Raw genomic sequence first — 26,821 nt, 5'->3', positions numbered from 1 at the left:
GCTTACACGCCATTTTCAGAAACTGGTGGCTAGCGCAGTATGTGCCCCACCAGTAATAATGTGGTTGGCTTTTTCCAGCAACTTTGTAACAAGCAGAGAAAGAATAAAAGGGTAGGAGAGAAAATCAGGGTATTTATCTAATTAAAGCATAACAACTGATCTAACCTTATGTGGTGGAACCACAGTATAGTTATTAGCACTGTCTCTGAATGTACTGTATGGGCAGTACTGTATGGGCTAGACCTCCTCTGTACCTGTGACTCTTCCCCTTAGAATCCCCATAAAGGCTGCTATGCCCAAACCCCTCCTTCAGTATCTGCCTTGGAACCGGGTCAGCAACTTTGCAGGTACCTTCCGGGCACTCGTAGACAAGCACCTGGTGAGTCGGTAGATGAATACGTGCGGATCCTGTGGGAGCTGGGGCGAGTCACCGGCTGCAGAGATTCTCTACTGCCATCCACTTAGAAGAACTGAGGGATTCATGTCTGATCACATGGAAACTCCTGGAAAAGAGCGATCAAAGCCTGCAGAAAGTTGTAGACCTGGCCAAATGACTCGAGACGGCACAGCTAAATGTGGAGGCCTTCTCTTTTGGAAACGCGGCCACCACGTGAGGAGCACGGGCTCCGCCATCTTGAGACACGGGGTGCCAGGTTGTCGCTGCTGCCATCGAGCATCCAAATGCTACTTCTGCGGCCACACTAAACATCCTTGAAAGAGCTGCCCAGCCCGAAACATGACATGTTCCGCCTGTAGGAAGAAGGGTCACTTCCGGAAGGTATGTAGGTCCCAAACTCCCTCCTGCAGCTCTGCGTGTGGCCGGCGGCCACCACCATCTTGGACTGCATCTCTTCCGGTCACGGAGAATGGCTCGGCAGGACCATGGGGCCAGAAAACCGGGATGGCACCTCTTCCGGCATCACTTCCAGTGGCAAGGAGCAGCACTGCAGGCACAGCATGGGGGCAATCATCTTGGGGGTGCCCCCGAACCAGTACTACAGCAGTGAATCAGACAGCAACTACATGATGGCCTCGATCACCCTGGAACAAGACAGCCCACTTTAGGTAGCCAGAGCCATGATACACATTGACGAAAATGGTTGTGTCTATTTGATACCAGGAATATGGATAGCTTCATTCACCCAGACACAGTATAGTGCTACTCCCTTACAGTGACTCTGGCAAAGTGACTCTGCACTAAGTCCAAAAACTTTAAACTTCTTATTATGCCACAACTCTGCACTCGAGTCATACTGGGACTGGACTTTCAGAACAAACAGGAGCATCTAAATGCAATATTGGGGGCCCCACGGTCCACAAATATCAAGCAATTTTTAAAGCAGCTTCCCTCCCCTCTGAATACGACCTGCGGACTATCCACCCACTTGGTCCCACCAACGCCCCTGTTCAAGAACCTCACCCCCAGACTGCAAGCCTGTCACCACCAAGAGCAGGCGATACAGCCCCAGGGACAGTGCCTTCATGAAAGCAGAAGTTAAGAATATGAATTGGAGAACTGGCTGCCCTTAAGTGGGAGCTACAGACTGTAAAAAAAAATGAAATTAATGTCCAAAAAAGTAACCACAGGCATCAAACTAAGAGAAGTATCTAGACAGAGTGGAGAGCACCAAGATCCTTGGAGTCTACTTAACTAGTGACCTACTGTGGACATAGAACATCTCTCTTGTCAGGAATGTTCAAAAGTGACTGCTCTTCCTGAGAAGACTAAAGCAGGCGAGGCTACTGGCCATCATCATGTCAATCTTCTACAGGAGCTCCATCAAGAGCATCCTGGCCGGCTGCATCACAGCGTAGTAACAGATGCTATGGAGAAATGGATCGTAGGTCAATCCGCAGGACCATAAGAGGGGCAGAGAGGATCACTGGAGTCTCTCCCCCACCCCCAACGATGTGATCAGCTGCTCCTGTTGGGAAAGAGATACAGGGAGCATCAGAGCCAGCACCACCAGGCTGAGAAACAGTGAGAACGCTGAACGACCAAAGGAACTGCTCACATTGACCATCCGAGACTCTCCTATTCACGAAACAATTTTCATTTATTTATTTCTATAGATGAATACTTGTTCTGCATCTCTTGTTTGTCTGTACGTGTGTTATGTCTGGTTATGTGTCTGCATATTTTGCACCGAGGATTGGAGAACGCTGTGTTGTTGGGTTTTACTTGTGCAATCAGATGAGAATACAGTAAACTCGACTTGTTCCTTCCAACGAGGTCCTGGCATTTCACGTTTTTGTCTCTCCTAGTTCTCCTGCTCCATACTTTCTCAATTATGCCTAGAAAAGGGTTGTATTGCAGATGGCCACGGAGGTTGACCAAACCTTTAAACCCAGAAGGTTTGGTCAACCTCCCTGACCAAACCATAATCAGGACTGGCTGCCTTATGGGAAACAGCAGAAGTACAAGCAGGTTGCAAGGATGATTATCTCGAGATAAGCCAGTGCCAACTCCATGTGATGTTGAAAGTTAGATTGTAGAGCACTGTGAAACCTACAAAGCCCCTTCGAGTGCTGGTGTCCAGAGCTGTTAAAGTAGCAGTCTGAACTTGGTGACTTCAAGGTGAAGTGGTCTGAATCTGAGCCCATATCACTGCATTCTAAACATTCAATACTTTCTATTCAAAACAGAAACAGACCCCCTTCATCCCTTATAGTCTGTGTCGACACTTTTTTTTCTGCCTAGTCCCACTGACATGTACCTATCCAAATTCTTCCTAAAACTTTAGAATTGAGCCCATATTAACCAGTTCAGCTGGCAGCTCATTCCACACTCCCACCACTCTCTGTGTAAAGAAGTTCCCCCTCGTGTTCCCCCTAAACTTTTCCCCTTTCTCACCTATTTGTGGTGCAATGGAAGCTCAGATATTGCATTTGGATGCTTGATAATTAGATTTGCATATTTAAAATGTAATTGACCACTTCTATGCCAATGGAAATCTTGGCCAGGATCCTCCACAGCTGAACTCAGGTTTAATTTCACCTTCTGTAGAGTTCTGTATTTGCCACTGCTCTGGCTGTGTGACACTGAGGCCTAGAACCTTAATGTGTGTAGATCCTGGTGAGAAAGATCTAAGCGAGAGATTTTGCAAATTGCACGAACTAAGTTATTGGTCCAGATTTAGTTTCAGTGTAACTTTGTTCAAAATCAGTATCAGGTTCGTTATCACGACCACGTGTCACAAATTGTTGTTTTGCGGCAGCATTTTTGTGCATTAGAGGTGCAAAATTGCAATAAATTACATTTCCGTAAATGCAATATTTAAAAATAAACGATTAGGGCACAAAGAGGTTCATTGTGCATTCAGGTATCTGATAACAGGGGGAAGAAACTTTTTTAATGTTGGGTAGCAGTGAGAAGGCATGACCAGGGTTCTTGATAGAGGCTGCTTTCTTGATACACCTCTTAAAGGTATCCTTGATGGAGTAAAGACTAATGCCCTTGATGACATTGGCTGAGTTTACAACCCTCTGTAGCTTCTTCCTGTCCTATGCAAGTTTTTTTGGTGATATACCAAATCTTCTCAAACTCCTGATGAAAATATTGCCTTTTTCATGATTGCATCAACTTGATGGTCCCAAGATAGATTTTCTGAAATGTTGACACCCAGGAAATGACCCGCCACTGATGACCCCTTGATGAGGACTGGTTTGTGTTTTCCTGATTTCCCCTTCCTAAAGTCCATAATCAGTTCCTTAGTTTTGTTTTGTTTTTATAAACAATTGCACACATGATGTTTATTAATATAAATGTTTACTGAGTCAATTCACATGACCAGTTCACTAACTCAACAAATGATAGAATTTCAGTCTTCCCATAGGTGGCTGTAACTCCCAGGAGTGATTTACACAGTATCTTAAGCATAGATAACACCACTTACAAGCCAAAGACCTGTGTTCCTGCTTCTAGTGTTTTCTGTGGCGGCCAAATGACTGGAGGTGGAGATGTCTCTCGACAACCATCTCATAGGCAGTACAGTAGTTACCCACAAATTTATGGCTGGGGCCAAGTGGTGGATTTGGTGGAGCTGGGCTTCGGGAGGCAATTTCAGTGCATCGAAGTTGCAACTTAGCTTGGAGATTCCTCCCTGCCGCCCAGTTCCACAGCAACTGGATGATCCGTGTCGCCGATGCCATGCTTGTTGCCAAGGGCCTAGTTTTGCTAAAGTTGAGTGCAAGGTGGTTGTTGTGACACCATTCAACTAGCTGATCTAAGGCTTTAACAGTTTTCGTGTTATTGTTTCAGAATATTGGATGGTGTAAAGTTAGCGTGCAAGAAGAAAACCAAAACCAAACACTTGGCACCTTCTTTTGAAAAGCATTTTGAAATATTATCACATCAATTGCATGTTAAAATGTAGTATAATGCAACACCAGTTAAATAATACAATGAAGAATTTCTACCTGGCTATTATTTTTAACTGATTGAATTATTTATTAACATAGAACATAGAAAATAGGAACAGCAGTAGGCCAAAAATGGCCCATCGAGCCTGCTCCGCCATTCAATACGATCATGGCTGATCTAATTTATGACCTAACTCCACCTACCTGCCTTCTCCCCATATCCCCTAATTCCTCTATCATGTAAAAATTTATCTAACCGAATTTTAAATATGTTTAATGAGGCATCCTCAACCACTTCCCTGGTTAGAGAATTCCAAACATTCACTACTCTCTGGGAAAAACTATTCTTCCTCATCTCTGTCATAAATCTACACCCCCGAATCTTGAGACTGTGTCCTCTCGTTTTAGTTCCCATAAGCTACATGTTCCATCAACATCACCTTTATTCTAGAGTATGAAATATTTAAAATCTGTGATCAGTTACTCTCTCATTTTTTAGCCCAATTACCATTAAATTATCAAACAGCTTAGTCTTAACAAAGACATTGAAATGTAAATAATTGAAGTCTGAATCCATTCAATCAGACAGGAAGGAACCATCCATCAGTATACATTCAAAACAGCAAAAATATAATGATAAATAAGGCATTTAATAAGTATTATTTTGTGACATTGCTTATTGGAAGGATGATTAAATCTTCTGAATTGAGTTAAAGTTTCAGTATTAAGTACTTATACTGATCTCCTTTTCCTTTTAGCATTAATTTGAAGTGATTGGGGTCTTGGGGGAAAGGAGCAATAATCCATCTTGTCAATGAAGAAAGCGTAGACACTTATACTGGCATGGTGATCTATTAGCATTGTTTGTTCCATTTGCTCAATGCATGCAGACAAGCTGGTGTTGGGAACAACAGAAAGCAAGGTCTTTATATCTCAGTCTTCATATTGATTCTTTAATTGTTTCATTTTTTTTCCCCCAACAGATGAAAATGAATGCATGAATTCTCAGGTGTGCGGAGGAGCATCTTGCCATAATACACTGGGAAGCTACAAATGCCTTTGTCCAACAGGATTCTCCTTTCAACAGATTTCTGGGTCTTGTCATGATGTAAACGAGTGTTCTTCTTCCAAAAATCCGTGCAACTATGGCTGTTCAAACACGGATGGTGGTTACTTATGTGGCTGCCCACCTGGATACTATAGAGTTGGCCAAGGGTAAAAAAAAACCAGGATTATAAAATTTGTGTAATTTTTAAAACCAACTCACACTTTGACTGTCTTCACATCAGTTTCCTCAATGCAGATCTCAGCCAATGGTTAAACTATGGGTCATGACCCAAAGAGGGCCACAGCCACCTTTCTGGTACATCAGGAATTTCGGACAGTTTCATTCTTCAAGTGCCTTTTCCCATACTTGGCCACCCTCATGAGCCAACCAAATGCCCTTGCTACATTCACTATTTGCGGCATACCATAAGCCCCCGGCATACAAACCCTATGCGACAATGGACAGGTAGAAGGAAAGCTTGGAGGGGTCTGCCCTGAGTCAGAGACCTTAGCAATCTTTCCTGGGATTGCAATCATCACCAGAAAGAAAGGGGAAGAGGTGGTGGTCTAGGGGAGGAGGTGAGTGGTGGGCAAGAGGTACATGGGTGACAAGAGGGAGATTGGGGCCAGTAGACTGTGGATGTGATTAGTTTAAGGAAGGGGAGCTAAAGAAAACAGCCTGTGAGTGAGTAGTCAAATTGCATTTACGTGTGCATATTTGGCCAATCTAGATTTGTTTTGTCCCAACATTTGTTTTCATTTCATCTTTTCATATCTCAACATTTCCGAGTCAAGTTCCTGATATTTGATTCTTATGTATACAAAGTTCCCACATATTAAATTGAATCGTAAATATAATTATTACCAGCAGTTAAATTCTGAAAGCTTTCAAATGTCAAAAATTGATTACATTATTACTCCAACTAATGGTATTTAAGTTATTAAAACTTTGAAAGCCAATTAGTGAACATTTTCATCAGGGGCAGATTGGGAAACCATCCTAATCAAACATAACTTGGGACCACAGAAGACATCGGGCCATTGTTTTTGGGACCTGACATCCTGCTCTAATTATTTCAATTTAGATATAAATTCATTTTAGGCAATACTTTCATTCATAAATGCCCAACAGTTCGTTCTAGATTTGTGATGTAAAATTTGTACATGCATTTTCCTCTTTTATATATGAAAAATAATAGACCAATTCAAATGATGCAAATTTCTATACCTAAATCTGTAATTTCTGTGCGATATATAGACATTTTTGTCGTTAAACTGGAATAGATATCCTCCCCTTTAGAGAAATTAATTGATTTCAAAAAATGAAAGCGGTGTAGCGGCAGCTACATTGCTCCTGCAATAACACACACACAACCAGATGGGTTGAGCTCAGTGAGCAGACTGTTTTATTGCACTTATACTCCCAGCCCGGACCTAGCTGAGAACTGCGCTGGAGGGCACTGACGTCACCCAGGTGTCACGTGGTCCCCCAGCACGGGTTTCTGAGCCCCGTGCTGGAAGGAAGGGAAAACCCCCCTGACGGCGCCCTTTTGGCCGGCTGCCCTGCCGCGTGGCTTACAAGCGAGGCCGCTTCGCCTGCCTGGTGGTGAGCCACCACAGCGGGATGAACTCTATGGCAGGCATCACAAATTAATTCTGTTGCATTCATTCGCACTAAGGTGGTAAGGACAAAATCTAAGGCATGCTTTTTAATATTTGGAGGAGTTGCTAAGTTATATTTTCTTAACATTTTCCCACTAGGCATTGTGTCTCTGGAGTGGGATTCAGCAAAGGTCAGATGCTTCCAATCGGAGGTGACACAGAGGACAATAGTCTATCCCCTGAGGCGTGTTATGAATGTAAAATTAATGGGTACCCTAAAGGAAGAAAACGAAGAGAAACAAATGAAAAAGACGCTATGACTTCAAATGATTCCAAGGTAATTGATAGCTGTTTCTATGTGTATTTACGGTTGGCATTTCATAAGAAAGCACAGCATAGGTATAGTTTGGAATATTTAGGAGATTAGTTCATCTGTTCATCTTTAAGCTTATAAGTTTGTGACCATTTAGCAGAATAGTGTGTGTCAGTTTGGAATATTGTAACATCGTCCCAAATTTCATAGCCATGGGTTTAATTTTTATTGCAATATTTTAATGCCCAGTATTTAAAGCTGTTTCCAAGACCCTGAGGAGGTCCATATCCCTCAATGTATTTTAACCTGCCTCCACCACCTCGGCAATTCATTCCAGATATTCATCACCTTCTCTGTGGAAAAACTTACCCCTGAGCTCACCTTTAAATTTCACCCCTCTCACCTTAAACCCGTGCCATCTAGTTCTCTAGACATCCTGCCCGAGAGAGAAAAAAAAGATTCTGACTATCTACTCAATCAATGCCCTTCTGTAAGGTCATCCCTCAGCCTCTTGTGTTCCAATGAGAATAAATCCACCCCATTCAATCTCTCTGCATAACTACAGTCATTTATTCTAGGCATCATCCTGTTGAATCTCTCTCTCTGTCATCTATACGATAGTCCAAGTACAGTTTATCCAAATTTTTGTACATGCAACATGTCGTCCCGATGCCTCGGCGTATGTAGACAATGCACGTGTGTTGCTGCTTTTTGAATCTTTCTTTTTCTTTAACATTTTATTAAACATATTATAGTAAACAATACAGGAAGAGAGTAGAATCCAGGATCGAATAGTATCACCGGAAGCATCAATATATTGTAATACATAATACAATGTGTGACATATTGAACAATATTGTCCCTTTCTCCTCAATTTGGAATATTCAAAAATTATTTTTAAAACCCTATCTAACCTACCAAAATTAAACAAAAAGGCTGGGCAGCCTAAACTGAGAGTTCACTATAACAGATCAGTACAAACTATTTATCTGGTCCTTGCTAATAACAAAAAACAGAAATCTAGAACAGTCTGGAAGGTGAAATCAAAATACAAATTAACTCGCACGAAAATAGTTTGTAAAAGGACGCCAAGACTCTTCAAATTTAACGGAGGTATCAAGAGTGCAACTTCTAATTTTTTTCTGAACTTAAAACACGACATAACTTGAGAGAGCCATTGCATCATGGTAGGTGAATTAGAATCTTTCCTCTTCAATAAAATGGCTCTTCTGGCCAACAGTATAGTAAATACCACAACCCGATGTGCGGAGGTGGGAACTTGACCCACCTCTGGAACTAGAATTCCAAAAATGGCCCGTCACTGGATTCAGTTGCAATCTAACACCCAGTTTCATGGACAAAATCTTGAAAATATCAGTCCAATACTTCTCCAAGACCAAAACATATGCCTTAGTGTGACTAGTGATTTACATCTATTCCACATAGGACTAACATTAGGAAAGAAATGGGCCAATTTATCTTTTAATCTATGAACATAATGAAGAGGTCTTAACCATTCCAAAAATCTTTTCCCAAAGTTCCTCTGGGAGAAGTGACTGAAGAACCAATTCCCAAACTCCTCTAATTTTATCAGTAGAGATCGATTGCAATTGGAATAAATTATTGTAAATATTACTTATTAAACCCTTATGGGAAGGATTCAAATGAAAAAGAGTATCAACCAAAGTTAGGTAATATCTTATTCCAAAAACTAACATATCTAAAAAAATGTGACTTAGATATATTTGTTAGATATTATATCAATAGACATTAAATATCTATCTATAAACAGATATGAAAAATAGACAATTCCTTTGCTTTTCCAAAAGGAAAAGGCTCGGACCAATATATACGATGAGAAAAAATAATTGAGATAAATAGTAATAGATTAACTTCAAAATTTTAAATCAAAAAAATTGCGAAATTGAAACCAAATCCGTAATGTATGTTTAAGTATTAAGCATGTCAACTAATCTTAGAAATTGTAAAATGAAGAGCATCTCCCAATAAGGAAGCTAATGAACACCTCCGTACAGTCTGTTGCCACTTTAAGGGAGCTATGGACTTGTTCCCCAAGGACCTTCCTAAGGACTCCCTTTGTCCTACCAGAATTTCATTTCCAAAATTGCATTTCCTCACACTTCTCTAGATTAAACTCTTACCTATATTTCCTGTAATCATGATTTGTTTGACAGCAATTTCTCGTACCAGGCATGCTGTCCTTTTCCCAGATCAGGCCTTTAATGTTCTTTGTTGATCCAAAACTTATCATCTTTGCCTCTTGCCCAAAGCAGAAACGCAGACTCTGAACTCCTTCTTTTGAATGCCTCCCACTTATCAGATGTGATTTCCACCCACCCCCGGCTGCTGTTCCAAACCTGCTTCCTGCTCTCCTGCCTTATTTACTGAAGAATGCTGTTTCACCCAGTTATACAATCAGATGATAAATAAAGCTGAACAGCTTCCCAAAGTTTAGGGCCCTAATTCAATGGCCAACTTTATCTTTTTCCATGACTACCTTGAACCTCACCAAGCAGTGTTCACTTTTCCAAAAGGTTCCTCTGCCCACACACTGACCAATTTTCGTTCCCTCTCTGGCAGATCTCTCCATACTGCTTCACAAAACTCTTCTGATTGCATTTTACAAATTCTTCCCCAAATAAGCCACTTGCACTAAGATAACCCCAGTCAATATTGGAAAATGAAGATCTCCCAGTTCTAGAACCCTATAGCTGTTCCACCCTTCTATGGTCTGCCTGCAGATTCTACTCATTCCTGCTGACTATTGGGTGGTCTGTCACATTACATCATCAAAACGACTGCTCCTTTCTTGTTGCTAAGTTCCACTTCGTGGCCCATTCCCTTCAGGATATCTTCCCAAGAGCAGACAATAATGCTCTTCCTAATCAGTGCAACACCCCTTCCCTCTTGGAGTTTGCACTAGAGGTAGAAATATCCATACCCATAATTTGTTTCCATTTGACAGAGAATATGATAAATAGGAACAAAAATCTCTGACCACTTCCATACTTTCTGCACTTTGTGTGCCAATTGTATCTTCAAAACATTAATCCTCAATTAGCAGATTCATGTATACCATCAACTCCAAAAAGCAAAATTGTAGATCTCTGAAGACGAGAATTAAACACTGGAGTTATTTCTAAAACAACATAGTTTAGAATTTTATTGCATAATATGAGTGTTACAGTCAAAATTAGAAAGACATTTCAGACTAAATGAAAGTTAAAGTAGCAACTTGTTCAAAGTGAGGAAACATTTTAATTCAGGATTCCCTGATATTTAGAATTCCTGCTTATTTTTAACACTTCTTGGCTAGGCTGTCAGGTAAGCATCCAGACTACTGGGCAATTACAGCACAAGGGGGTTAAACAAAAAGACACGTTTGCACTATCTCCTTTAGTTGATCAGTGCTTTATTACATGGAGCAACTTAAAATACCCATTAAGCAAGAAAGTCCGTAGATGCTGGGGTCGATGGTAAGACACAAAAGGGCCGGGGAAACTGAAACTCAGCAGACCACGCCCTATCCATTGGGAGCGAAGGGAATCCTACATTTCGGGCCTGGGCGCAAGATGTTGGTCACCCTTTGCGTTCTATGGCTGCTTCATGAGCTGCTGAGTTTCTCCAGTACATTTGAGCATTGCAGCCCAGAATCCCAACTGTCTGTCCTGGGATGCCTGCACAGAGCGTTAGAAAAGACAATAGAAGGACAACTAAGAGAAAAGTCTGCAATACAATTGAGGTATTTGCAGAATATTTTAATAACAGAAGTTATTGTTTGATGATTTTATTATATGTAATTTTATATTTATAATTTCAACTTTATCTTCTGATACACAACCTGACAGAACAACATCTCTCCAGACCATGGGTGCATGCATTAAAGCACGCAATACTGTACACAGTTTATAAAGATCACATAAATAATCAAAATAATTATAAATATTGGGAATGATTGTGACAGCCACCAGATACTGTTCATCAGTCTCACAGCCTGCCGGTAGAAGCTATTCCCCACCCTGACAATCCTGATTTTGATGCTCCTGTACCTTTTTGATGGTAGTGGGTTGTGTGCTGGATGGAAAGGTTTTCTATAATTCCTTGAGCCCTTTTTGGCAACGCTCCCTCTAAATGTCATCTACAGAGGAAAGGGATTGTCTCGGCTGTTTTAATGATCCTCCGTATGAACTTTGCAGCTACCGTCCCACGCAATGATGCAGGCTTAATTGCAAGCCTGTAAAATGGGAGTCCTTAGCTTTGCCCTCCTCAGCCTTGTTAGGAAGTGTAGATACTACTGTGTCTTCCTGACTAATGAGATGTTGTGAGTCCAGGATAGGTTGTCTTTCATATCTGATATTTCTGTTGGACCTGAATCTGGCAGTGCTGTTGTGAGACAGCATTATGAACAGTAGCGGGCCGAGCATACAGCCCTGAGGTGCGCCAAAGCTCTGCGTCGTGGGATTTGAGGTTTTGCTGCCAAACCAGACAGACTGTGGCTTTCCATCAAGAAGCCCAGAATCCTGATGCAGAGACGGGTGGTGAGACCCAGCGAGGAGAGTTTATCCACCAGCCTTCGAGTTTTAGTACGGTTGAATGCCGAGCTGAAGGCAGTGTACAACAGCCTGGCGTGTGAGGCATCGTTCTCTAGATGGTTCAAGGCTATTGCATCATTTGTGGACTGATTTGAATGGTAGGCAAACTGGAACAGGTCCAATGTCGCTGGAAGGTGTGCTTTGGTGTGTTCCATCACCAGCCACTCAAAGCATTTCCTAATAGACAGCACTGCTACTAGGTGGTAGTCATTCAGTCCGGTTATTGTTCTTTCTTGGGCACCGGGAAGATACTGGCTCCCTTGAAACATGTGGGGACAGTGGACTGCTGCAGTGAAATAGTGAAGATGTCCATTAAGACTGTCTCCGGCTAGGCTGCACAGTATTTCAGAACCCAACCAGGTATGCAATCTGGATAGGATTTTCCTCACCTCAGCCTCGGCTATGCAGGATTCCTGTTGTTCAGGGGGAGACGAGGCTTTCTTTGATGTCACCTTGTTTTCTCATCAAACTGTGTGTGGAAGTTGTTCAACCTGTCAGCAAGGAAGGTACCATTTGCGCTGACCTGCAGGATTTTCAGGGACAGTTATGGTTTGAATACCGACAGAGGTGCACCAAAGAAAAGGTACAAGGACTGCCTAAAGAAATCTCTTGGTGCCTGCCACATTGACCACCGTCAGTGGGCGATATCGCCTCAAACCGTGTATCTTGGCGCCTCACAGTTTGGCGGGCAGCAACCTCCTTTGAAGAAGACCGCAGAGCCCACCTCACTGACAAAAGGCAAAGGAGGAAAAACCCAACACCCAACCCCAACCCACCAATTTTCCCCTGCAACCGCTGCAACCGTGTCTGCCTGTCCCGCATCGGACTTGTCAGCCACAAACGAGCCTGCAGCTGACGTGGACTTTTTACCCCCTCCATAAATCTTCGTCCGCGAAGCCAAGCCAAAGAAAAGATCACTGGTGTCACACGGGTATCTGGATTCTCTGTGCGCCCCCACGTTTGGCCTTCCTGGTTGCACGGGAGAGTTCAACAGATCTTAATATCATCTTGTCTCCTGGCCTGAATGCAGCATCAAAAGCTTCTGGTAAAACCCGAGAAGGTGGGTTTTGTATCAGCCTCAACAAGGTCAGGAAAACATCTACATTAAGTATGTTTTTCATACTTACCGTAGATGAGTCCCTGTTGAATGAATTATTTTTCCTTTGAATTATATTTAGAAAAGTAAGTTAAAATTTTAAAGGAAAAACTCTTAAATGTACTAATACCATTCACAGCCCTTATAGCAACCAAAGTACTGGGAACGAAACACCAATAAGGAGATGCCATAACACAGCACGGTTAGTGCAACGCTGTTACAGAGCCAATGACCTGGGTTTGAATCCAGCACTGTCTGTAAAAGGTTGTACATTCTCCCTGTGTCTGCATGTGTTTCCTCCGGGTGCTCCGGTTTCCTCCCTCCCCTCAAAAAAAAGCACCAGGGGTTGTAGGTCAATTGGGCAGAATGGGCTCGTGGGCCAAAAGGGCCTGTGTTACTGAGCTGCATGTCTTGTTACGAACCGCACATAGCCAGCAGCAATAGACCATGAACCAGACAGGGTTTAATTTTAAAACACATTCTATTTCTAACACTTAAAGTATAGTCTTAACTCTTAAATTATCCTTAACATTAAATCTACCCCCAACAATGCGCAGGTGTTCATGTGTGTGTGTGTGTGTGATATACCCAAACCATTACAGTCCAGGCCAAGGTCTTTAAATTCAGTGTTGAAGCGTCGAACTTTGAAATTTGACGCCCAGAATTAATGTTGAACTGACGGGAAGACGGGAGTTGTCGCCGCTACAGACTCACTAATTCTCCTTGCGCTGCCTTTGAAGGAAAGTCCATCCACACGAGCTGTGGTCGTAACAACTCCTGGTCCTTTTGTAGGCGAAATTTGAACTGGGGGCCTCCACGAAGTTTTCAAGACCCTGGCACTGGTCTCTCCAAGTGACCTTCACCGTTAGTCACATTCACTATGAAGCGCTTTGCTTCCCAAAAGACCCTCCTGGCACAGGTCACTCCACTAAAAAGGCCCCAGTCATTCTCAGAGCCGGCTTTGCTCTGAATTCCACAAAATGGCCGGCAACAAGAGCTGCTTCAAAAAGCTGTTTTCTCTTCAGCATCAGAAAGGTTCTCCCTTTGCAAAATCACAACGTCTTGTGCAAATGATTCGAATCTGGAACAGACAGTGACAAACCTTCCCTCGGTTCTTCCAACGCGTTGAATTGTCGCTGGGCTGTGACTTTGTGATGGTGCTTGTGTGAAATGTTATATGTTAACTGTGACCATTCAGTTCCTCCTGACTATACTATCCCTTACAGTGATAATCCCATTTTACTAAAATGGAGCTCATAATAGTCAAAATATTTTTAAAAATTAAAAATTTGATTGCAGATGCACAGTTCAATTCAACAAAACTCAGATGTGGCCATTTTATTTGCAATGTTGTTGACCAATGCCAGATATATTTCATTTCCCCTCCCAAAGAATTCCTGAAATACATCTGACTAATTTTTGGCAGAGCCATTTTCCAAGTGGCCACTAATTGCCTTGCATTTCTAAATTGGAGTGTTTAGCCTCAGGGCAACTGTTCCCTACATTCTTTAGCTCCAGATTCAAAGTACTTCCCCCCAACTCCACGATGCGCTTGGCATGTTTTTCTCGCATCACTGCACCCCATCCCCTTGCTGCCGACTCTTTGCCAGTATAGGGGTTTTGCATTTTTTTCCACCGACACAAACAAAATAAAAAGCAGACCAGCAGCAAACTTGCATCATTTTCCATTTGAATTTAAAATTTTTATTTGGCTGGTTCTTTCGGGGAGTTATTCCACTTAATTGCTATTCCTTCAACAAAATCCTAGGCAGAAAATTTCACACATCAAATATTTTCAAAGATTTATATGTAGAATTTTCTCCTTATTCAGACAGGCATAATGTAACCAAAATTATAAAGAACTTACAATACAACTCGATTATCCGAAATGGTCGGGACAGCACCTTTGTCGGATAAATGGGTTTTTTTTCGGAGAGCAGTGGCAACAACAAATCACGTAACAAACAACAAGAGAAGGGTTTTTAAGAATTTCAATGATGTTTAATTCTCACCAAGACTTCCTGAAAGACGTATGGATTTTTATCACAATTAGGTTGTTTCATGGTAACTATTTACTAATTACGACATCTTTATTCTAGACTTACAATGGCAATTCAGAACCATAAATTCTTATCTGGCAAAAAATTGCAGGATTAGAAATCTGAAATAAACAGGAAATTCAGGAACTATTCAGCAAGTTTTTTAAATTTCTGATCACCACTAACTGCTGTGTCCTCGATCTCAGTTTTTTGGGGGTTTTTTTTATTTTTTATTTTTCACACCATAAATCGCATTAGCCATGATAAACACTTTTTCTTTTTCACACATATACAGTGACTTTTTCTCCCCCCCTCCTCCCTCCTCCCAGGCCACCCTCCCTCTCTCGATCTCATAGTTGTGTCATTTTTTTTCTCTTTCCTCCGTCTCCGTCTGTTTACATTTCCTTCTCACGGATTAGCTTACGTTAAGAAAACTCCATCTCCCAGCAGTCTGTATCATCCAATAATCGGTTCTTCATCCTTTCACAGACATTCGCTTTGTTTCTCTTCCCCCTCGGTGCCCAAAACTTTTCCTAGTTCCGAGGAAAGGGTCATCATCCTGGATCAGTGATGTTTTTTCGACTACAATGTCAGGAAAATCGCAGAAAAAATTAACATCATTACTGCCCATGTGGTCGTTCACACTGGGTGCCTTTATAGACTGCAAGTTCCGGTGGTTGGACGTACAGTCGAGTGGATGACCGTCAGTGAATTTTTCCTGTATGATTTACACTGCAGGCTTCCTCTAAAAAGTAGTAGGGGTCCTGCGGGATAAATCGCGGTGCACAAATTGACTCAAAATTCCTGCACTTTCCTTTTTAGACTCCCTGTGTGGCGGCAAAATTGTTGATAGCGCCGTTACATGACTTCAGTCTAAAAACTGTTATTGACAATCTATCTCTCTGTGGATTATTCTTCATCTCTCTCTCTCTCTCTCTCTCACACACACACACACACACACACACACACACACACACACACACACACACACACACACACACCCCACATGCACAGACACCCCACACACACCACAGCCCACACATGCAGACACCCCACACACACCACACCCCAGACATGCACAGACATCCCACACACACCATAGCCCACACATGCACAGACACCCCACACACACCACAGCCCACACTTGCACAGACACCCCAAACACACCACAGCCCACACTTGCACAGACACCCCACACACACCACAGACGACACGTGCACAGACACCCCCACACACCACAGCCCACACGTGCACAGACACCCCACACACACCACACCCCACACATGTTCAGACACCCCACACACACCACAGCCCACACTTGCACAGACACCCCACATACACCACAGCCCACACTTGCACAGACACCCCACACACACCACACCCCACACATGTTCAGACACCCCACACACACCACAGCCCACACTTGCACAGACACCCCACATACACCACAGCCCACACATGCACAGACACCCCACACACACCACACCCCACACATGCACAGACACCCCACACACACCACACCCCACACATGCACAGACACCCCACACACACCACACCCCACACTTGCACAGACACCCCACACACACCACAGCCCACACATGCACAGACACGCCACACACACCACAGCCCACACATGCATAGACACCCCACACACACCACAACCCACACATGCACAGACACGCCACACACACCACAGCCCACACATGCATAGACACCCCACACACACCACAACCCACACACACCACACCCCACACATGCACAGACACCCCACAAACACCACAGCCCACACACACCACACGCCACACATGCACAGACACCCCACACACACCACAACCCACACTTGCACAGACACCCCACACACACCACAACCCACACTTGCACAGACACCCCACACACACCACACCCCACACATGCACAGACACCCCACACACACCACACCCCACACATGCACAGACACCCCACACACACCACAACCCACACTTGCACAGACACCCCACACACACCACAACCCACACTTGCACAGACACCCCACACACACCACAGCCCACACACACCACAGCCCACACATGCATAGACACCCCACACACACCACACCCCACACATGCACAGACACCCCACACACACCACACCCCACACATGCACAGACACCCCACACACACCACAGCCCACACACACCACAGCCCACACATGCACAGACACCCCACACACACCACAGCCCACACACACCACACCCCACACATGCACAGAAACCCCACACACACCACAACCCACACTTGCACAGACACCCCACACACACCACAACCCACACTTGCACAGACACCCCACACACACCACAGCCCACACTTGCACAGACACCCCACACACACCACACCCCCCACATGCACAGACACACCACAGCCCACTCATGCACAGACACGCCACACACACCACAGCCCACACATGCACAGACACGCCACACACACCACAGCCCACACATGCATAGACACCCCACACACACCACAACCCACACATGCACAGACACGCCACACACACCACAGCCCACACATGCATAGACACCCCACACACACCACAACCCACACACACCACACCCCACACATGCACAGACACCCCACAAACACCACAGCCCACACACACCACACGCCACACATGCACAGACACCCCACACACACCACAACCCACACTTGCACAGACACCCCACACACACCACAACCCACACTTGCACAGACACCCCACACACACCACACCCCACACATGCACAGACACCCCACACACACCACACCCCACACATGCACAGACACCCCACACACACCACAACCCACACTTGCACAGACACCCCACACACACCACAACCCACACTTGCACAGACACCCCACACACACCACAGCCCACACACACCACAGCCCACACATGCATAGACACCCCACACACACCACACCCCACACATGCACAGACACCCCACACACACCACACCCCACACATGCACAGACACCCCACACACACCACAGCCCACACACACCACAGCCCACACATGCACAGACACCCCACACACACCACAGCCCACACACACCACACCCCACACATGCACAGACACCCCACACACACCACAACCCACACTTGCACAGACACCCCACACACACCACAACCCACACTTGCACAGACACCCCACACACACCACAGCCCACACTTGCACAGACACCCCACACACACCACACCCCCCACATGCACAGACACACCACTGCCCACTCATGCACAGACACGCCACACACACCACAGCCCACACATGCATAGACACCCCAAACACACCACAGCCCACACTTGCACAGACACCCCACACACACCACAGCCCACACATGCACAGACACCCCACACACACCACAGCCCACACATGCACAGACACCCCACACACACCACACCCCACACATGCACAGACACCCCACACACACCACAGCCCACACACACCACAGCCCACACATGCACAGACACGCCACACACACCACAGCCCACACATGCACAGACACCCCACACACACCGCAGCCCACACTTGCACAGACACCCCACACACACCACACCCCACACATGCACAGACACCGCACACACACCACAGCCCACACTTGCACAGACACCCCACACACACCACAGCCCACACATGCACAGACACCCCACACACACCACACCCCACACATGCACAGACACCGCACACACACCACAGCCCACACACACCACAGCCCACACATGCACAGACACCCCACACACACCACACCCCACACATGCACAGACACACCACACCCCACACATGCATAGACACCCCACACACACCACAGCCCACACATGCACAGACATCCCACACACACCACAGCCCACACTTGCACAGACACCCCACACACACCACACCCCCCACATGCACAGACACCCCACACACACCACAGCCCACACATGCACAGACACGCCACACACACCACAGCCCACACATGCACAGACACCCCACACACACCACAGCCCACACATGCACAGACACGCCACACACACCACAGCCCACACATGCACAGACACACCTCACCCCACATATGCACAGACACACCACAACCCACACTTGCACAGACACCCCACACACACCACAGCCCACACATGCACAGACACCCCACACACACCACCCCCCACATTGGTCGTTTGAAGTAAATGTTAGTGAGCAATTTTATTGTTTATTACTTTGTTCCACCAAATTCATTTCTTATTTCTTTTGTCTTCAGGAGAAAAATTCAGCCGGTTTGCCGATGAGCCTTGCAAGTTTGAGCACAGAAAATCAATTCATCTTCAATTTCAACATTTCTGAACTCAGCAGGAAAGCCCACATCGTGCAATTTATCCCAGCAATATCGACATTGACAAATCACGTACGTTACTTCATTGACGTTGGTAATGAAAAAGGTTTCTTCAAAATTAATCAGAAGGACGATGTAAGCTATCTGCACTTGTCCAAGAAGAGGTCGGAATCAGGGGTCTACACGTTAGAGATAAGCAGTATTCCCCTTTTTAAAAAGAAGGAACTTGATCGCCTTGAAGACAAATATGATGAAGACTACCTCACTGGTGAGCTTGGCGATATTCTCCAAATGAAAATTCAGATTGTGCTTCATTAATACACAAACAGAAGGTCAAACTGCTTCAGCCAAAAGATGGATCCTTTTATTGCCATATAGATTTGACATATCATGGATACAATCTCTTATTAACTGTAATAATGTCTGAGCACCTGCTTACTTCTAATGTTAGAAAAGTAAAGTCATGGATACATACCATAGCTCTAAACCACTTACTCGGGCTTTGTATAAATACAGCTCTGCTATTTCAGTATGATTAGCTTCTGATGTTGTGTTATGATATGTTAAATCTTAAAAAACCCCACACGCCTGGACCTTTCAATCCACATGTTGGACCACTGATGCTGAGAATCAAAACACCCCTCTGCACCAAAGGACACGTCATATTTTTGTTCTTTTAAATTTTACTTTTCAAGTTACATTTCACTAGATCAAACATTTATATATGTACCTGGTGCTAGTAACATGTCAACCTAGATTGTGACTGCACTGTAATATCTTACAAACTTGGTAGCCAAAAATGCAATTATTCAGTCTTAAGTATTACCAGATTTATTTTTTTGTTTCCATTACTTTACAAAGAACCAAAGTTAGTTCAGTTAGCTAACCCAGTTATGCATTTTTCACTCATGTAAATTAAGTGTGTGTATACTCCAGCCATGCTACTTTTTTTTTTAATCGTGGAAACTTTTGTATACCAGATCCTCATTTTGTGTGTGTGAATGTGAGTCTATGTGTGTCCATGTTTGTATGTTTTCATTCCAAGCCTAAGTTGAGGGTATTGTAATGGTGCTTTAACAACAACTACTTTTGAAAATTTGATGCAATATCCCTCTGTAAGTAATAAAATGCACATTGAGGACTGAATGAATAAGAACTAATCAGGTCATAGGATTTAATAGCAATCAAAAGCGAGACAATCAAACTGTCCAACACAGTCTCCTGTAAAGCAACACATAACAGTACCAGTACTTTTATGCAGTTCGCCATCAACAAGTGTTTTAGATCTTCAATGTCAGTAATTCCACAATAAAACAGTATTTTCAGTTTTAATACCTCAGTGTTAACTGCAATGATTCATATGGATCAGGGTTATGTTTCTTGTCTCTCTACGCCTGTATGTTATGTGATAGCCCGTCTTAACCATATCTTTGGGAGCGTAATTTCCTCTTTTGTGATTTTCATGCAGACAAGTCTTTACAGCAACAGATTTCTGGCGTGAAATTTGAAACTGGAGCAAGAAGCGTGTTCTCAGGTTCAAAAAAATGTCTCCCACTCTGCCGTAGAAGTGTCTGCTCATATTCATTATTCATTTGTTTCTTCGAACCTGTAATGTCGCACGCTCAGTCCTCAGTTCACAGGACAGAGGTCCACGCTTGTGCGTTAGGCACCAAGTCAACAAATGGTACTGGAAATACTTTTGTATTTCTATCTATTCTGAAATAATTAATTCAATCTTACTGGAAATATTGATCCAAATTCTTTGTCGCTGACCAAAAGCAATAATCGGAGGAAATCTTCCACAAAGGTGTCTTTAAAAATGGCACAGACTCAAATGTAAGCACTGAAACTTTCTTTCTCCAGTTTGCAGTGCCACTTTTACAGCCATCGAGTTGTGTTAACACTTGTTTGCCCAACAACGTTCTATACAGATACTTGTAGGAGCACTTCCATGATTTATGGGAATATATTTGGACTATAAATAACAGAATTATTTTGTATTGATCTAAGAATTGAACACAGTAAAATGTCCAAAAGTGCTTCACTGTAGCATCATTATTTAAAATTTGCCACCAAGCTGTGGTCTTTATCACAAATATTCAAGGCTTGGTCAATGAGGAACATCCTAAAGGAGGAGGGAATGGTTACGAGAGCTCATGATGGATGCTTTGATCACTTGGTTCACTGGCGAATTTTGGTGATTGCACACAGTTAGCACGTCTGCTCAAGCCTTATCTCTATTGGCCAGAGTCGTCTTTCCTCGGGTCATGTTCCCGACAATTTACCGTTCACGTTATTTTCCATTCCTTTAACTATCCCAGCTGCGTTAAAACAACCTTTGGTCGCAATCTATTTTACAGTACTTATTGTGAGGTGACTTAATAGAAGACTGCCTCATTGAGGGTTAATATTCAAGCAAATTATTAACAGTGCAATATTCAAATTTACCCAACAACAATAGATCCAAATCTCAAATGGATAACTTTGTGGACAGAATTATCCCCTGTCATAATAGTAATTACATTTTTTTGAAGTAACCAACAGTTACAAACAAGTATGTACTGCATGGCCAAAGATTTGGAAGTATCGGAGTTAACTGATGAAATGTAGCAGCCGTTTTGTGGTCGACCGTCTTCCCCGCCAGGGTCCACTTTCAATCAGCTTTGGCCAGCTCCTCTCTTGTGCCTCTGCAGTTACCTTTACTCAACCGAAACATCCAATTTTAGCTTATATTGTGATCACTACCTCCTAATGGTTCTTTTACCTTAACCTCCCGAATAAAAATCCAGTTCATGGCACAGCACCAAACCCAGAATTGCTTTTTCCTTTGTGGGCTTGACCATCTCAAGGCATCTGAGTGAAGTTGATCATGAATGCAGCTTTAAGAACACAACGCTGGAGAAACTCAGTTGGTCAAAGTGTGCTTTATGTAGCAAAGATAAAGGTGCATAGCCGACGTTTTGAGCTTAAACTCTTCGTCATCCCTTGATGTAGGGCTCAAGCCCGAATCATCGGTTCAGTGTCTACCTTTGCTACACTGTTTAACCTGATGAGTTTCTCCAGCAATGTGTTTTAACTTCAACCATAGTGTCTGCAGACTTTCATATTTTACTTCAGACCATCTCCCCTCCATTTACTCCATCTAAACTTCCCACTGCCTTGGAAAACAAGCCAAAATATTATGGCCTCCTTGGCCATACTCTCTCTCCGGTGTCCTCCCATCAGGAAGAAGATTCACAAAGGTGAGATCACACACCACCAGCTTCAAGAACAATTTCATTCCAAACATCAGCCTTCTGAATGAACTTCACAGCAATAATGTACTAACTGTCACTCTGCCCTGTTTTACCTGCTGTGCTATGGATGGGTTGACTAGCTGGGCTTCCCACAATATAAACTTGCTCACTGCTCCTTAGTAAATGTGACAATAAACTTACAACTGGTCAGGGCACCAAGGATAACTCCCCTCTGCTCCACAAAATAGTTTTGTGGGTTCTTTTAAGGTGATTTGACAGAACAGGTGGGGACGTGGTTTAATGCCTGAGCAGAAACATTGCCAGTTCTGCATGAAACATCAGCCTAGATTTTTGAGCCAAAATCTCTGGAATTAAACTTGAGTTTGGATGCTTCTGACTCGAGCGTGGATAACAAGTTGATAAAATGCATGACGTTCCAAAACTGGTAGATGCATTAAAACAAAATCATTGATCAGTTCTGGCCACGTTGTAAAATGATCATCCACATTCTTCTATAGAATGTAAATATTCATGTTGCAGCAATTGTTCATGATTTATATTTTAACTGAGTGGTGTCTTTCCCCCACTCCTCCACCAGTTATCCTTTACCACCGACTGCCAGGAGCCATAAAGTACTGCCTGAACAGAACATCCCAGCCTGATTATTTTTTTTTGTGTGACTGAGGTTAAGATTACAGTTCTGGCTTGCAGTCTGACACAGTTCAGAATTCCAGCCAAGGTGTTGGCATTCAGTCGCAATGCCTCACATCCACCAGGTCGGAACTGAACCTTTAAAATAAAAAAAAATGCAAATTTCTAAAGGGCGCTTGCGGTGAAGCCTCTCATTTATCTTTCTGGCTCGTCTTTTTAATATTTTCTGTAAGTATTTCACAATAATTTTTGTAGATACCAATTTGTTCTTAGGAACAAAAGGTTCCTAATTAAATTTAGATTAATGTAATTTTTATTAAATCATATATAGTATCTAATATTTATATTATAATTTAATATACAACATGACATTATAATATCTTATGTAATAACATTAGATTATATATCTACAATCAAATAATAAAATTAATTAAAGAAAAAAGCGTGCATTTATTAATCACAAAATAACTAAGTAAATAATATTAGCATTTTGTAAAAAAAAAGTTTACTCATAACGGAGGTAAAGCTTTCAATATTATTTGTTTAGAAAATTATCAAGTATTTATCCCTCAGCCAACTTCAGGAGAAGAGCTCAGTGAAGAAAGCAGTGCCTCTTGCTTGGATGCACTGGAATCGACAAACAGCATGCATTTGTCTAGAACTAACAATAACCGTACAATGTTAGCAGATCATCTGACAATCGCGCCGCGGTGTCCTTTTTCATTATAAGGGAAGTGCAAAGTTTAATCTCTCATCCCTTCATCGTTCTCCTTTAAAGGGAATTAAAATAAGTTGTCGCGAATGTGTGGGTAAAATAGTTCACGTGTTCCACTTGTGGATTGAGAGGACCACTGATCTGCCAAGCAGAGCAACCTGCTTGTCATTAATAAAAATAATGGAGGGGGTTAAAGTGACTAAGTCAGTGGTTCTCCACCTTTTCCACTCACATATCACCTTAAGTAAATCCCTTACTAGGCACAGAGCTCTCTGGTTAGTAAGGGATTACTTAAGGTGGGTATGTGAGTGAAAAAGTGGAGAACCACTGGACTAAACCATTCACTCTCGGGTAGAGTGGATTACCCATCAATAAGTGAAGCAGGTTAATTAGAGAAACAAATATATGTTTTTAATAAATATATATTCCTTTATATTGAAAATGTTTTATTTATTTGCCTAATTCAGTGGTTTTCAAAAACTGCCCCCCCCCCCCCACTACATTCACATTCCATCTTAAGCAATCCCTATGCCATAAATGCTCTGTGATTAGTCAGGGATTGCTTAAGGTGGGATGTGGGTGGAAAGAAAAAGGTTGAAGACCACTGTTTTAATCGTACTTAATTGACTCATTTTGTGCAGGGTTTCATAACTCCAAAGGAAATGGGCCAAGGACCCTATTTCTCAAGCAAAATATTTCAGTTGCATTTGGGTCCAGAGCAGTGATTCTCAATCTTCCCTTCCCACTCACATCCCAACTTAAGCAATCCCTTGCTAATCATGGAGTACTGATGGCATAGGGATTACTGAAAGTGAGATGTGAGTGGAAAGACAAAAGCTGAGAACCACTGGTTTAGAGGGATAATGGGCAGATGGGTCAAGTGTGGGTGGGACATTTTGGTCAGCATGAGCAAGTTGGGCCGAATGGCCAGTTTCCAAGCTGTATGACTCTGATTCCAAGTTACAAATTAAGGATTATCCCCAAACCTTTTATGCATATTGGAAGAGGGTAGATAAGAATAGGTCCCTCAGGAACCAGGGAATGAGCAAGACCCTAAATGAATGATTCATTAATGATCACCAGAGAGAAGGATGTGAAGGCTGGAAGGTTAGGGGAAGGGGGGACAGAGATTCAGGATTATTGTCATGTAATATTACATGAAATTTCCTTTAGTACGGCAGTCAGAGATTCGCCATCAGTAGAAACTATCCGCCCAGAGACCTTTACAGTCAGAGAAAAATCAAAAGACAGTTCCCCACCCCACCCCCCCCCCCCCCCACCACAGAGTCTCCGTGGTTTTGTCTCCCACAGTCTCACAGACTTCAGTCCAAACCATTGGCGGCCTGAACTCCAGATCCAAGCCTCCGACACGATGAGGAAGCCTTCTCCGCCCTTGGCACCCTCCCGCATCTCAGTTCCAATGCCCGAGATGGGTCCCATCCTGCATGGGTTCCTCGCCTCGAGGCACCTACAGCCCACTCTGCCTGTGCACTCTTAAGCCGCAGAACCCCCTCCCCCACTGGTGGGCCGCCAAGGTCAATGCCCCAATGGGTCATCTACGGGGAGTGCTCTCCACATTTTCTGATGCCCTGCACCAGTCTCTCCACTTCCCTGGAGTTTGCAACCCCTTGAAGCCGCTGCCAAACGCAGGCACCGCCACCTTGGGTCGCAGGATTTTAAAATAACCCACTGTCGACCCCATCAGCAGGCTGTTTAAAGTTCGACAATAACACGGTGCAATCATTTGCTGACGATACCATGGTAGTTGGTTGTATAAAAAGGGGCAATGAATCAGCAAACAGGAGGGAGATTGAAAACTTAGCCGAATTGTGCACCAACAACCTCACCCTCAATGTCACCAAAACAAAGGAGCTGATTGTAGACTTCAGCAAGGGAAGACCAGAGGTGGACGATCAGAGGTGGACCATCCTGTGCTTCTCTCCGTTCTTTACCACCATTACCTGTGCTCCCAAGGGTCTGGTGCTGGGCTCTTTGATGCCCTTGGCCATGAGTTGTTTAACCTCAGCCTTGATAAAAGCTCTGTACCTGGGGCTGTATTCCCTGCTCTTAGTTGCCACCGGCTTACAGTCGGGAGTGGACAGACCAGTGGACGATGTTCAGGTTGCTGACTGGCTGTGTTCGGGGAGATGCGTGGGTGGTTTAAAAGTAGGTCATTACAGACACTGATGAGGGAAGTGAAGCCTGTCTTATTCCATCTGAACACTTTGAAGTTGGTACTGGAAGTCTAGCCCCAGTGTGACCAGTGCACAGAGTCATGGCATTGTGAAAAATTTAAAATTCTTGTACTTGGTGCCACCCATGGTTAACGTTACTGTGGAGGTCCCTTGGATTTCGGTCAAGTGAGACTTGGAGGCCAATGAGATTTTACACTGGACTGGGGTCACTGTGATGGAGCAGCACTGGTCAGTACCCGGGTGGATGAAGCTTTTGGTGCTTCCCATGTTGAACAAGCAGGTCAAGATTAATAGGCTTTAATGACTATAAACTTACCTGCTATTGGCCCGATTCCAAGGCAGTACTGAGGGTCGGGATTGGGCGGTACCAGCTTTATTAGGAGTCCTGAAGGGGAGGAGTTACAGTATCAGGATGGGCCAACAATGCAAATATTACAGTGTCCACCACGAACACCATCCCTGGCAAGGCATTCCAGTAAACCAAACACTCTCTGTGTCAAAAACTTACCCCGATATCTCCCTTAAACTCCCATCCCTTCAATTTCTACACATGTCCTCTGGTGTTGGCTGATCCTGCCCTGGGAAACAGGTGCTGGCTGTCCACCCTATCTATGCCTCTCAGAATCTTGTAGA

General features: G+C 43.8%; 1 protein-coding gene across 1 annotated transcript in view; it reads left to right on the top strand.

Moving 5' to 3' along the window:
• LOC138745618 (fibrillin-1-like) overlaps positions 1 to 20,723 on the top strand; it is a 341,681-nt gene extending 320,958 nt beyond the window's left edge. The window contains exons 63-65 of the mRNA XM_069902837.1: positions 5,346 to 5,577; positions 7,171 to 7,348; positions 19,320 to 20,723. Coding sequence (XP_069758938.1) covers positions 5,346 to 5,577; positions 7,171 to 7,348; positions 19,320 to 19,709 — 800 coding nt within the window. The 3' untranslated portion in view covers positions 19,710 to 20,723. The remainder of the gene's footprint in view (positions 1 to 5,345; positions 5,578 to 7,170; positions 7,349 to 19,319) is intronic.
• The last annotated feature ends 6,098 nt before the right edge of the window (positions 20,724 to 26,821 follow it).

The sequence above is a fragment of the Narcine bancroftii genome, chromosome 11 (assembly GCF_036971445.1).
Source record: "Narcine bancroftii isolate sNarBan1 chromosome 11, sNarBan1.hap1, whole genome shotgun sequence".
Lineage (NCBI taxonomy): Eukaryota > Metazoa > Chordata > Chondrichthyes > Torpediniformes > Narcinidae > Narcine > Narcine bancroftii.
The sequence above is the reverse complement of the archived record's forward strand: the minus strand, read 5'-3'. Positions and strand labels throughout refer to the sequence as shown.